Below are 15,000 nucleotides of genomic sequence, written 5' to 3'. Positions count from 1 at the left end.
CCGTCGACGATCGAGGAGCTGTATAGCGTCCGAGCTTCCAGCACCTTTACACCTTTGGTGGACGTGGATTGGAAGGACCCCAATCCGTATTTTAGGATTTCCTCCGGGGGAATCCTCACGTCCTCCACCACTCCGGAGACCTCCACCCGACTACCGGGGATGTATACCCGGTAGCGGGACGTAAAAGCCTGGTCGGCTACAATGGCGTTGGCCTGCATCCGGTCCCCTACGGTGACCTGCAATTTGTTCGGTTTTACCCGAAACACGTCAGATACTGACTTGTACGCCGCCTTTAAGGCACGCGTGATCGCCAGCGTGTCGAGAGGGACCTCACGGGGCATGATGAATACGGTGAATGGACCCTTACCGGACGCCGGGTATGCTCGTGCACGGTTGGTCATCACGGTTGGCGTCGCCGTTATAGTGGCGGGCGCCGTTTTCTTTGCGGCGGGTGGGGGCGACGACAGTCTGTCGTTCTTTCGCTTCCCCGTATACACCGTGAAACCATCCTCCGGGGCACACGAAGTCCCGTCGACAGTCTCCATGGTGAGGAAGGAGTGAGACGACAATACAAAGTGGAAAAACAAAAATCCGAAACTACACTACCAAAATTATTGCTAAAAAATAACAAACACCAAACTACTAACAAAAATGGGTCACCCTGTGGTGGATATCGGCGATCAAGGCCAGATCTCCACGAACGATGACCCCCTAACTACGCGCACGCAACGAAGCAGGAACAGAGCGTAAGGCGATTACGCGCTAGCGCCTGACGCTACGTGCCACAAACACACCGACACTACCAGGAAACTAACGGGACACGCTTAGTGTAAGATTTTACGCTAAGGCGTGCCATGCGATTGAATCCTGGCACAAAACACTTACAGTACACACCAGATAGCAGCACGGTCGTGGGGAACCGTGCTGGAATCGTCGACGGTACAGGATCACTTTAATAACAACACTCACACACACTGGCACCACGAGACACGATTAACTGGCCAAGCACGAAGAAGCGCTAGCGCGTCCTATACGCTCGGCTGCAGGGAGCAGAATGGTTCATGGGGGTTAAACGGTAATGTTCCGTCCTTCTCCACCCCGGGGTTTCGTGGAAGGCTTCGGTTTCGGTGACAACTTTTTCACCCTGCCACGCGTCTAAACTGATAACAGAGCCCAGTTTTGGGGCCAGCAGACTGGCGCGCGCCCCGAGACGAGCAAGTTGGTCCGAATGGTATTATTTATGTTGATATTTAACTCTTTATCTTTTGTGAACGAACAATTCGGACAACCATAATGGGAGCGCGCAATTGGAATGAAGATACATTTAATCGAGAGGAACAGGAGGGAGGGAGAGATGGAATTATAATTGTTGATGATGTTGAAGTGTCGTCGTCGACATTCCGTTGTTCAAATAAAACGAAAAAAGAGGAGCAACAATGTTCTCACTAATCCGAAGGGGCGACCGGGAACTTTAATCTCCTGTGAGGATTAGAACCTTTGCTGCGGCCTCTTCGCGTTTATTTCCGTGGAAAATTCAAATGATCTGAGCCACAGCTGGGCTCCAATAAAGAAAAAAAGCAGTCTAGAGTCATTCTTTTCGACCAATCTAGCCTAGTGCTAGAACGAAAACAACAACAACAGCGACGACATCAACGACGAAAATAATCCGGAACATTCATTTCTTTAATCCGTTCGCTCTCTATTTCTCCCTCTTTTTTCCAGCTTCGATGTACGGGGGAAACCACTGCAGCAGGCACGCCACTGGTCCGCACCGGAGATCTTTGGACCGCGGGCTCACTTCAACACCGACACCGATCCGGCCACGCTCGATATCCAGGTGAGTCGCAAGGCCAAGAGCATGATGATGGAACCGGTCGAACATGAAACATACGTACGTGTTGTGTGCCAACTCATTCGGCACATGCATGAAGCATAATTACATTCGGGTATTTCCTCGAAATGCCGACCCTTACAACCACCACGAGCACACACATTTACATTTACCCGTATCAGATTCATATTTAAAAAAAAAACAAAAAAAAGATGGAGAAAAATACTAAACCACTTCAATCATTCTTTTCTCCTTTTCTTCTTCCTTTTTCCTATCCCGTGCTCTCACGTGCTACCGACATCTCGACAACGCTCGGCTACTGCTGGTGATGGTCGCGAAACTGCTGTTGCTGCTACTGCTGATGCCTCGGTACATGCTGGGGCAAATATTTGCTTAGGACGTGCGCCGCCATGACGAGGGTGTCTACCGCTGTCGAGTTGACTTTCGTACCAGTCAAACGCAGAGCTTTCGATACAATCTTAGCATCATCAGTAAGTACAGAACGGACGGTCAGGTCCAGAGGCCAGACCCTGGCCAGGCATAAATGGATGATTTGCAATATTTTCCATCCCTTAGTCGACGCCCGCGGGTTTCACGCTTCTCATGCTCGTCCATCACCGTTCTCTGTGTGTGTGTGTTTGTGTGTGTGAGGTGCGTCTCTCTCTGTCCCACGCCACATGTACCATTTATGCTTGCATATTTCATGAGGAAACCACGGTGACGGTGGCATTGATTTAAAAGGCAATCGCGCACACCGGGGGGCCACTTTCGTTAAATCAAAATTTAGCAAATAACTTCATTCGACCACCCTGGGGTTAGGGGCAATGCTGATGCGCATTACAAGAATCTAGGTCAACGAGTACGCGCTGCGGTAGGATTCACTTTGATATGAGATGCTGTAACACCCATCATTGTTCTATCTGGGCATGAATGGAGCTTTATGTGATAAGAGCGAATATCTGTCAAAATGAAATTTCACTCAAATCGCTATCGTGTCTCATACGCGATCACATTACAGCATGTTTCATACACGGTTAAGATGAAAGAAATATTCTTCAGATCGATCCATTACTTGTACTGCTAGGTTGAAAATTCGCTTGAAATATCAAAAATCGCAATCCCTATCGAAATGCAAGTTTCCGATCTGGTACATTATATGTCTACTAAAAGCTTCTTGCGTAAGTAAACATATTTTTCTTATAGTTTTTTGCGACAAAATAATGTAATTAGAATATTTGATTAGTTCAAAATGAATTCAAATCGAGTTAAAAACTCCTCTTCAATCGATTGCTATTCATTTCTTATATGCAAACATATTTGCTGTCCTATTTTCGGACTAGACTGGCACAACCTTTGGCGAGCAACATGTTTTTGTATGTTTTTAACAGCTGGAATGTAATGCTGCATTCGTATACTAGGGAAAAAAATTAAATGAATTTTGCAATACGCTAAATGTCGAATTCCAGCAACTAGAGTGTACTTGCAACATAACCCTACACATATTTTTGCGTCCAAATTCCTCTAAATGAATGCCCAGTTGTTGAACAAAACTATAAAGTTATTATTTATTTGGCATTTTTCGCTCGAAAAAGCGATACAGACTAGCACATTTCCGTACCATCCGGCCGTGCTGGCACCGGATCAAACATGAAAACAATTCCATTTCAATAAAACTCATCAATCCCGTCCGGCTGGCATCCGCTGGCAGGAGTGGGATGATACTGAAGGAAAAAAAACGGGAAAAAAGAGAAAGATAGCACGTGTTCTTTGTTACACTTCATTAACGCACACGCGGAACACTCCCCCCCATGAATATGCGACCGATGAATGATGATGATGACGAGGAATCATTCCAGAACAGGCGAGAAATTACATCCAACCCACGGACAATCAACCAACTGGCTGGCTGGCTGGCTGGCTGGCTCGTGCTCGTGTCACTTTATTGCACTGTCAAATTATGAGTAATTTAATTCAATTTTGTTCAACTTCAGCAAACCAACGGTTCCAAACCGTTACACCACCACCGCTGCCGCCGGCACCGACGCCTCTGCCGATACGTCACAGTTCGTTGGTGATCGTGCCGTAGTCGTAGACGGACTTTGCTTACCCTGGGTTCGACGTTTCGGCTGGCTTGGCATGGTACGGTCGGTAGGCGGGAGTAGCGGGAGTTTATGATGGACCCCTTGGACCCCTTGGAGTCACGAAAATCTCCTATTACGACGGTGCTGTCGGGCACGAACCTTGCCAAGCAGCGTACCGTACCGTCACGACGAGGACGATAAAATCCTGCACCGTGCCACGAACTGCTATTAAGGCCAATCAGCTTTTGACGCCCGGTCCCGGTGTGTTGGTTGGAGTTTCGTGGAGGAAGGAACTCTGCAACATTATAAGGATATTATTGTCCACAATTATCCTCCGTTTGTTCGTGAGGCGCGGTTTTTGTTGTGTGGTGTGGCCGGGTGAGGCCGGTTTTGTCGCGCTAGTCCCGCGGTCCTCAAAATTACGCTGCAGTAGGGTTCACGGACAAACATCATAACCGTGCCGCGCGTGTCGTCTTCAGTGTAAAGGAACCCTTCCTCGGCCTCCTACGGCCGTAGCTGCCGCATTGGTCTATTGTGGTGCCAGGATGTTAATTAGCAGAGAGAATGAATGAAATATGATGAGAAGCATTCATCGGTCTGTGCTTCTATTCAAAGCACTGTAATGGGTCACAATAGTGAGAACAAATGTGTATCAAATCTTCATCGGATTAGAAGACTTTAGTATATTCCTATTTATGTTTTAAAGTAATAATTTCATTACAAACTTATCTAGATAAAATGTGAACTAATATCACAGATAAAAGATGATGGAATACTCCGTACCAAACATATCAAGAAGAAATTTTCTTCTTTTGGAAAAAAACAGCCTGCTGGTGAGTATCTGTCAATCCACCTGTCACCAATGACAGCTCTGATGACGTCATCCTCCTCAACAAACGTGCTTCTGCCGATGGCTATGAATTCTATCTTTAATCTAATTCCTATCCAAGTTGAAGGACCTGTTCGGTACTAACGAATGTCCTTGCTGATGTCCCAAGGTCCCCCAAAGTCAGCCAAAGTCGGCAAAGCCCTCTAGCCTCTCTTCTGATTTTCTAAAGACATCAATACGAACCCCCCCGGAGCAATGCGTCCTAACGCTGAGGGAATGTTAAACACATGCGTCTATTACAATCCTGGCGCAACATATATGTGAAGTGATGTGCGGCCCCTTTTTGGGGAGGTTGATGGCGTCAGCACGACCGTTAAAATGGTCGCCCCGTATGGTCCTGGTCGCTCAAGGCCGGCCAGTTCGCACACCATAAATTCAACGTTTTGCACTCCTCGCGACCACCGGGCGCACGCTCTCTCTCTTTCTCCCGCATGCCTTCGTCAGCATAACAAGTAGGGAAAGGCACTAACGGAGGATATGCTCCGAAGCAGACCTCTTAAGCAGCGCATAGCAATCGCTGCACGGGCGCCCAGCGATCCGTGATCGATCAATGTCTATTGTTCCTCGTGCGTAGGATTAGAAGGGCATTCCGCTCGTCCCTGTTTCCGTCTCCGTGTCCGTGCCCTTGCTCTTACGTCTTCCTGCGACCGGAAATCGGGCTCCCGGGGAAACCGGATCGCTCCACGCGGAACGCTCTCACTGAAGCGAGAGCGAGCGAGCTTTTCTTACGGAATTTCGGATCACATCAGGTTCCGGTTGATTGAACCTCCGACAAACCGTTGCAGATTAAGGCCACCATGGGCGCCGTCGCCGCCGCTCGTCTTACACATCCTCGTGCCGCCACCTCGCCACGGTCGAAGCCTAAAGCCGGAACGTTTAGAAAGTGGAAGTCTTGGTTGTCGATTGGATATTTTGGTGCACAGCGACCAACGGTGTGGCCGACACACATACACACCATTTATCACGCACTCGTCTCCGACACACACACACACACACTCACGAGGGCCCGCAAACGTAACATACTGCTCACGCGAGAGAGAGCACACACAGCATCACCCAGGGACCCTCGGCAATCGAATATGGATCAACCGAAAACGGTGTTGTCAAGTGGGTTGTGAACGATTTTCAGCTACTTTTCCTCTGGTATCGGGAAGAGTGGAGTGGGGGGAAAGGAAGAGAGGAAGAAGGTATTGCCATGTTTTACAGTCCCTTTTTTCCCTTCGCGCCTTTCTGACGTTGGGCCACCAGCGCTGCCCCCCAAAAAGCTCATCACGCGCACCACTCTCGGAGGAGGTTATTTATGGCCAGCCCGGGCGTGTAACCCGGAAAAGCGAGACGCAGACCCCGGGCGAGCGAAAGGCGTGTAGGCGCCGAGGGGCCATTTTTCGCCCGCACCTTCTTCACCACCAAACAGAGAGAAAACAAACCAAACCACCTTCCAACACCATCATCATCACCACCAGGTTGGTTCGTCCGGAGTTCGTTGGAGTCATAAATTTCCGGCCCATGGCGTGGCGTATTTTATTTCTGCTTACTTGACCCAAACGCACCTTGAAGGGGTAAAGGAAGAGGGACGGGAACAACACTTACGCAGAACGTGTGCAAGGTGTGGCCGTCGAGTGGCCAAATGCTTTTACAGCACGTGAGCTTACACGAAACGGTTCGGTTCGATGCCGTTGTTGCTGTTGATCAATAATTCGGCTACAAGAGTTGCCTACAAGGTCAACCATCCGGTCTTCAACGAGTCCTCGTTTTTTTCCCGATTCGACGATCGCTTATCGTTGTCCTTTTCTTTCCGAGGAACAATTCATGCAGCCGGCAAGCACCTCCACCATATCAACCCGTCAACATCATGCTTGAAATCGCGCGAAATCCCGAGTCCCCTAACCTCTTTCTGTCTCTTCCTCTCTCACCCATTACCATTAGCGTAACAAATCGCTCGCAAAAGTCGATACGCGATGTTAAGCGTCCGCAACACGGAAGAACGTTTATTAATTAGCGCCATTTCTCTTACTTTCGCTCTTGCGCCGCGGGTCCTTCAGAAGGCCAAACACACTGCGACATCCACCCGAACTGGCGCATAATGTGTCAACGCGAAACGAACGGAACATAACAATCCGGTCAGTAACTACTGTTACTTCCGGGCCACAACCGAAGCTCGAGAACAAACTGTCATGATTAAGCGCCCCCTAGTAGTAGTAGGGGTGGGTTTTTAAAAAGAATCCAAGTAACCTGCTTTGATGTTGCCAGGGTTCCGCGGCGAGTCCGCGAATCGATAGCGTCGTTTGGGGTGTATTATGGCTCGAAGGTATGGTACTGCACTGCCTGTCAATGACCTTGGCTACCTCTCCCTTCCTTCTTCTTACTTCCCCTCCCTCGCAGCATGTCAACGTGTCAAATTAGAGGGCGCCCTCTCCCCCTGCGCACGACAAACAGCGCCAATCAATTATTCTCTCTGTTGAATTTGGTTTTTAGCGAGAAATGATTCCCGAGCACGATAACCCGACATTACAGCAGTGCACAGCAGTGGGTGTGCCGGGGAGGGGGAGCGGAGGGAATGAGGGATGAGGTATGAAGGATGTTAAATATTCAAACCGACACTGGGAGAGGGCAAATCGCGAACAAGTACTTGCGATTGACACGCGAACGGACAAAGACATTTGTGCGTTCGAGCGATCACCAGCTACACTATGGAACGTCTTCGACACACACACACACGTACACCCAGGCACCGACATCTCGTAGATCCAACTCTTGAAGGGCGACCTCTTGTCTAGAGCGGCTATTATCGGGACAAAGGAATTTCTATAATTAATTTGTCTAACCATCGGACACGCGGGCGCGAAGTGAAAACTTCATCTGTTTGATTAAACAATTCACGCTAACGACCCAGTTCACACTTCTACTAAAATGATAAAACACGCCCACCACTACCACCACCACCACCACCACCACCACCACCGCCCTGGTGCTGATAATCAAAGAAACACAAAGTTTCCGGCGGAAACCAGCTAGCCCTTGTCGGCCCTCAGCTTCTCACTCACTCGCTCGCTCGTCTGCTCGCTTTTGTCACTTCACGTGGCTAAACAAATTTCCTTCTAAAATGAAAAACCAACAGCCTGCCAACCGATGCGGGGCGTTCCCGGGGGTTCCTTCGCTAGGCAGGGCACGGCAAATGGAAAATGGAAATGGGTTCCCGTGGCTCGATGCGACGGCACTTTTCTTCAACCGCATCTCACTCCCTATTCTTATGCTACAATCGGATTTTTACGCTTCACCAAATATTGATTTGTCATCGGGGCGTCAGAGCGCCGGCACCGCTTGATGTACTTTCATTCTCTTGGGGAGGGCATTGCGCATTTGCATAAGTAAATGTTGAGCTGACAAGCGAGCGAGCGACGGCGCACCGAACGCATTCCTCGAAGACGCCACTAGAGGGAACCACAATTAATGAACTTTCTACGAGGGACTTGGCCAATGATTGTTTAATAGTTTGCTACCAACCAGGGCGGCAACAGAGTGTGGCTCGCGCCGAGAGCATGCTTGTCCTTGGAAGAGGCTTTTTCCTGGACCCCGCGAACCGGTCCTCTTATCGTGCCTGTTTTTCGGCAAACGACAAGAGCTGCTTTTTGCGTTTCGCGTCTCTGTCCCTCATTAGCATATCGTGCGCCCAATGCTACGTTCCATCGCATCACCTGCTTGGATTCCCGCGTTCGATGCATTAACACACACACACACCCTTCCATATATCGGCGACATTCTTCGCCACACAACCTCCGCGAACTCTGCATATCGGAACGATAAGGCTTCACTTGCTCTCCGTGGCAGCTCCGTGTTGCCGCTCTTAGGCATCAATCAACATTGCATGAAAAATTCATAAAATGGATCCCATCACCATCAGCACGCCATCATTCGCAGTTGCATTAAAGCTTCGAAGCGCGCACGACAAGCATCGAGATCGAGGCGAATCGACACAATCGGAGTGACACTTGTACCTTCCGGCCGACAGCCGGCTGCTAATGTAATATGCAATTTAGATACCAAAAAGAAAGGAGGCTTTTTCGGAAAATTCGAATTCGTAAGCAATCGACAATCGACAATCGACGACGACCTGATTAACCGGAGATCCTAATACACACACACACACACTCAGCCAGAGGCCGTCTGCCCATTCAATTCATGCAATATTTGAATAACTTTATCCCCGTATCATGCCATGCTCATGCTCAATGTGATTGTGGCGTCTGAAGTGTTTGAGAGCACGCCGGCCCGATGAGTGGCCCGAAATGGCCACTTCAGGGTTGGGGGCAAACTCTTTTTTATCCAAATCAGGTTCTTATCTGCATCTCTGATTGATGCGTTGTAGGTAGCATAAGAAGAATATGAACCACACGAACATATGCTAGCCTCGGCCGGCAGAAATGATACAGCAGTGGAGGTCCAGTGGAAAGGGACTAGTGTGCACTAGTGACCATTAAAAGCACGACCACGATCCTCGTCCTCGTTAGGACGTCCCACCACCACCACCACCACCACCACCATCATCACAACGGAGTTGTCACTTTCTTTGCCCAAAGACTCGACTCAACCATTCCTGCTGTCGCCCCTGGATGCAGCCCGGGGAATATGGCATCATTTTTCTTAATTAAGTCACTTCCCACTACCATCCAGCTAGCTAATTAGCTCCCGCCCCCACCCACCTCCCAACCCTCTGGCACCGGTGTGTCCAACCGAACCGAGCTAGCTCGACGTCCTCTACGAGGAATAGTTTCTCCTCGTTTGTGGTGAGAGAGAGTGAATTCACCGCAGTAGAACCAGGATCTCTGGACCCTGGGCAGAAGGATATGACGACAAGACATCAAACGGACGAGCGGACGTGGAATGTAGCGAATGATTCCCCGAGGGTGGACATGTCGGGCGCCCGTTTCGGTGACATCACATCGCTAATCGAAGTAGCCCTCTCCTTTTTGGGGGGACGTCCCATCTCTCTCTGAACGGCAACGAGCAAGGCTAACATGATTTCTCCAGATTCTGAGAGCGAACAAGTTGCAGCTCCCGGCTTGAGTTTCTCTTTCTTGTGTCATTTCTCCGGAACACTGTGGCCATTGACCTTCCGTTTCTCCTTATGATGAGCCACTTCAAAGCACGGTCGTCGTCTGGCGGTGCTTATTTTTGTTTTGTTTTTTAAAATGATGCTCATCGCCATTCGGTGTGGCGCAGCGCACATGTTGCCCTTCCGCGAAATGACTAATCATAAGCTCGACTAAGAAAGGAGAAACTCTTTCCGCCGGGGGCCACTGCGGCTTTATGTGCGAAAAGTTTCTCCACTTTATACGCGAACCAAATGTCAAGAGTGTCCCGGTCTTCCACGTCCCGAGTTGCCCGAGTTTTTAAGTATCGCACCGGATGAGCATGATAAGCCTGGCGCCAGCGTCAGCAACAATCCCGTATCGTAATTTTTTATTAACTTCCAGCCATTCTCAGCAAGCCCGGGTCCTCCTACAGGTTCGGGGCTCCATAAAAATCCTGCTTCTCGCTTGTGTGTGTGTGTGTGTGTGTGCGAGCGTGCGACAAAACATTGCCTGACTGACTGACAAAGGGCCATGGTGTGCACAGTAGCACGCTCTCATTCCCATTCCCATTCGAAGATAAAGCCGGGCGAGATGTCGGAGTGCAAAGTAGCAACACCTTGAGAGTTTGTCCCTTCGCTATAATCCTTAAGAGTGCTCTAAGGCCAGACACCGGTTCTGCCGGCTGCTGTCACTGGCTGTTGTCACTCGTGGCTGGCTGTTAGGCTCCGAAGATGACTGCAGAGTGCGGATGATGATGATGATGATGATGCGTCAAAGGTGCCGAGTGCGCGCGCGTGTGCTGGTGGAGTAATTATTTTCTATGGCCCTTGCCGTCAATTAAATATTCCATTTCGAGTGGACGCGAACGGCTCGTCGAAGCGAAAGTCTCTCTACACCAGCAACAACCCCTTGTTTTCGTTGCGCTGGTGTTGAGGTGGCCCGCGAAGGGTGCCCTTTTTTATCTCCGCCCACCAGCAAGTAGTTGTTGGTTTGAGCGATTGCAGACGTTGCTGGTGCTGTGGTTTAAGGGGGCCGTTGGTGTTGTGATGCAGTCGCTGCGGTTTGGATGAGTTTTCAGAGGCTCTAACTATAAACAGAGCATTAGAGAGTGAGCAGAAGAGACTAAGGTTGATTCATGTCAAAAGGATGCTTTATTTTTAAACATTTTTTTTCTGACGTCACGTACGAACCGATTTTAATGATTTTTGATAAATGTCATATTTAAGTACAGTAGTAATTTGGCCAATATATTTGAGTACTATACGCATGGCATTTATTTTAGAGAGGCGGTATGTACAGTAACTCCGTGTACGATCAACCAAGATATGCAAGAGCGATATTAGTTCGTTAGATTATTAGTTTCCCGAGAATGTTCCGGCAAGATATTTTAGCAATTATTGAAGTTTCATACTTTTGGCAGCATTTAGAAGTGAAAAAAAGTATTGAACTCTTATCATTTGGTTTACAAAAAAGCTATTTTATTATAATTGTTAAAAAAAATAAGTATAAACAAATATTAGAAAAAATCGACATTATCTTCATGCACCTTTTTAGTCTTCTCGCCATGGTTTTCGTGCAGATTAAATGTTCAGAAAGGTTGTAAACTATAGGTTTAGCAATTTATTTGCTACGCTACACATCAACTTGAATAAAAGATAATTTAATAGAAAACTAAGCAGGCCGTTGTTGTGAATTATTTTCTAACAACCTGCATAAAAGCAACAACACCAATATGCTTTCCAAAAACCTACAAAACTGTTGTCGTGGATGCCAAACATTCAAAGGATGCATAAACGGTTCACATTTCACCGAAATAAAGGGTAATACTTACTAACGAAGCATTACCTTTAATTGTGATTCAACCAACGTTACAATACTAACCGGTTCATCAGAAATTGAGTGTGCTTGGTTCGTCAATATTTACCTTTCCTTCCCGTAACGGTACCGTACTGGTCGTAATTGCGTATAATATTATTTTATTTGCTAACTAAATCGAATGAAATACACAAATAAAAACAAAAGACCACTGGATGGAAGGTAATGTAATCATCAATTCCCATCCGAGACTATCTGTTGTAGTGTAGAGGTAGTGAGGTAGTGGATCGCGCAAAGAAGAACAGAAAGAGAGAGAGAGAGGGAGAGAGGGAGAGAGAGCAATTGATAACCTTCTCGCTGCATCCATCACCCATCGTCATCATCGTCGTCGATTGCAGCATCATTCACTAGCGCATGGCGGTTGCACCATTCCCGTTTTTTTTTTCCTCGTTTTCCTGCCGCTCTGCACGCGTCACGGGGAAAATAATAATTTCCGGTCCAATCAGATGCATCCTTCCTGTTGAGCTCCGGGCACCGACGGGGGAAGGGTGGTATCTGGATGCAGATAAACTCATCAAAGTGCAGTAATATCCACTGCAGGATTATCGATGCCCTGCTTGGCGCTTGATTGGGTTGCCGGTCCCGTCGGTGCTGTCCCCGTCGCTGCCGCTGCCTCCTCACTGGCCGAGCGTCGTGATAAGAGATATAGCACACTGGGGGAAAAGAAAAAAAAGGGGAGAAAAAGACCCATCATCATCATCATCATCATTCTGAGTGCCCATCATCCGGGAAGATCTTCAGGAACTCGCCTGGAATCCGATAGAGCACGTTCCGACCGCACGTAAATGGATTAATAGTTCGAGCAGTACCAATGCAAACGATATCAACTTACATATAGAGCGCAAATGCCAACAGAAGGAATCCCTCGCTAAGCCAGAACACTGCACCGATAACCGTCTCTTGAGAAGCCAGAAATACAACGCTGTACAGCGACGGATAGACGGTGCCCTGCAGCGACTCGACGATGCCCAGCAGAGTCAGCATTTTGGCTACCAGAAGAAAGGAAAAAATGGAATGCAGATAGAAAGCTTTCCCGCTAATAACCGTAGCATCTATGGCACATCCTCCCATTACCGATCTCATTCTCTGACACCAGCTTCGACGCGAGACTCTTGGTGGCGATCGTTTTGCTGCCCTCGAACACATCGATAGAGGTGGCAACGTAGTAGAGGTTCGGTACCACGTGCGTCACAGCATAGGCCTGCAACAGAACAAACGTACGGAAATCAAGAGTTAAAACAATGTGCAAAAGATTTCACACACACACAGAATGTACATTACCATGAACGGTTTGGCAGCCATCGAGAAGCAGATGGAAAAGACGCAAACCATCGCATCCGAAACACCGAACCGTTTGCTGAGAACGCCCATCGCCAACAGCGTACCGAGCATGGTCGTGGCCAAATCGTAGGACCGCCAGATACCGAAGCTCGTTACCCAGTGGAACTGGCTGATGGCCAGGTTAGCCGCTACACCGGCATCCGACAGGGCGCCGAAATTGATGAAAAAAGCCAACAGCGTAAGCCACAGCAGGCTGCGCTTATTGAAGTCACGCCGCCTCAGTATCACCTTCACGGAGTCGTACACCAACCGGTAGTCAAACAGCGACCGAAGCCCACCTTCCGTTGGCCGCTTCTCGCTTTCCACTGTCGCACTGTCTTCCCCGGATTGCGCCTTCGGTTCCTCGAGCACAAACAATCCGTACAGCAGCGAGGCAGCGCAAAACACGAGACACACCAGACACAATTCTGTTTGTGCGACAAAAGACGAAAAAGATTAATTCACTTTGTTCCGGTCAACAGCGCCATGACAAACAGGCACGCCACTTACTGATAAATCCTAGTGCCTTGAAGAGGAACCCACTGAAGAAGTTGGCCACCACGGGAAAGAACACCATCGAGACGGCAGCACACGCGAACCGAAACGTACGATCCTTGGGCTCGGTGGCCAGCGCCAGGTAGCTGTAAATCCCGGCGATCAGCAACGGAACACCACCACAAACGGCAACCATCAGATCGGCCACGAGCAGTGACGCTTCGAGCGGAATCTCACGCATATAAACGGCACAAAGCATCGTATCTGGAATCGGGTATATTATGCGCGCGATCATAACAATTCCAACGCCCGTGCTAACGATCACTAGTTAAGGTGCTTACACAACAGTGACAACGATTGAGCGGCGATCGGTACCAGTATGCAGGGCTTCAGGGCACCGGCACGATCGGTCCAGCTACCGGCAACCAGCAGTACGACCACCTGCACCAGCCCAGCTGTAGGTGTGTGTGTGTGTGTATGTAAACAAACAACACTTAATACACAATAAAACACAAAACAAACGGACACGGAGCCACTTACTCCAAATGTTGCGATGCTTGTCGAGTTCGGTCAGTTCCGTTTGCGCTTGTTTTTGTGCCAGGCAGACCTGATCGCGAAACGTCGCGAAGTTGGGCACACCGGGCAGGGTACGGTTGGTATCGTCCGGTTCCTCGCAGATGTTGTCATCCTCCAGCTTCGACATGTACGCGCACACCTCCAGCGATACATTTAGCTTCGTCGCACAGGCCTACCGGAGCACGGAACTCGAGCGAGACGAGATTATTATGGTTGCCATGGCTCATCGGCGTCGTCGTCACCGTTTGCTTACCTTTTCAAACTCAAACACACTCTGGCCGGTTGAACTGATCGTTGTTAGGAGAAAGAGAACGATCACCGGTTCGATCGTGATGTACTTTTTCGCCTTGGACCACCAGCGCCCGATCGCGCCTTCCCTATCATCGGCCATTGTACTTGTTGCTGTTTTTGATTGTTTGCGTTGGCGCCGCACTATCAGCTGCTACTGCTCAGTTGCGGCTGCGGCTTAGCATTAGATTCCGTGACCGACCACACTAATCAACCGTTGATACCGGACTGACCCCTGTCGTGCGAGACGTGAGCGATCACTAGCTCACAGAGAACAGCTCAAGGTCTTTGCACACTTGTGACTTGTGACGCGTTGTCTTCGGTAAAAGCAACCAAATCCGATTGAACGAACTCACCATTCGCCATTCGCTGATCGCTATTCCCTCCCCCCCAGGCGGCGCGCGAAATGGTAAATACGAGTTTAATGAACGGATTCCGAATCGGATACATCTTCTCCGCACCCGAAAAACCGAGGGGGCGACGGCGTACCGGTTTCACCGGCTCACATGGCGGCACGCGTTCGTGTGTTGGTGTTGCTGGACAAGGCGATGTGACCCAAGGTGAGTGGTGCGA

At 49.1% G+C, this 15,000-nt stretch overlaps 2 protein-coding genes across 2 annotated transcripts in view; one reads left to right on the top strand and one right to left on the bottom strand.

Moving 5' to 3' along the window:
- The window catches only part of LOC125960194 (neural cell adhesion molecule 1-like), a 217,958-nt gene that overhangs the window by 154,292 nt on the left and 48,666 nt on the right, over positions 1 to 15,000 (top strand). Inside the window, exons 4-5 of the mRNA XM_049693435.1 lie at positions 1,723 to 1,837; positions 2,229 to 2,322. Of these exons, the coding sequence (XP_049549392.1) occupies positions 1,723 to 1,837; positions 2,229 to 2,322 (209 nt within the window). The remainder of the gene's footprint in view (positions 1 to 1,722; positions 1,838 to 2,228; positions 2,323 to 15,000) is intronic.
- On the bottom strand, positions 11,781 to 14,659 carry LOC125960202 (uncharacterized). The gene is made up of 8 exons (XM_049693450.1): positions 14,393 to 14,659; positions 14,104 to 14,311; positions 13,905 to 14,018; positions 13,579 to 13,827; positions 13,030 to 13,496; positions 12,823 to 12,949; positions 12,581 to 12,737; positions 11,781 to 12,401 (listed from the first exon to the last, which is right to left on the bottom strand). Exons 1-8 carry the CDS (start codon positions 14,528 to 14,530, stop codon positions 12,263 to 12,265), a joined length of 1,599 nt encoding a protein of 532 aa, XP_049549407.1. The 5' UTR covers positions 14,531 to 14,659; the 3' UTR covers positions 11,781 to 12,262.

The sequence above is a fragment of the Anopheles darlingi genome, chromosome 2, assembly GCF_943734745.1.
Source record: "Anopheles darlingi chromosome 2, idAnoDarlMG_H_01, whole genome shotgun sequence".
Taxonomy (NCBI): domain Eukaryota; kingdom Metazoa; phylum Arthropoda; class Insecta; order Diptera; family Culicidae; genus Anopheles; species Anopheles darlingi.
This window is presented reverse-complemented; position numbering and strand designations above follow the sequence as displayed.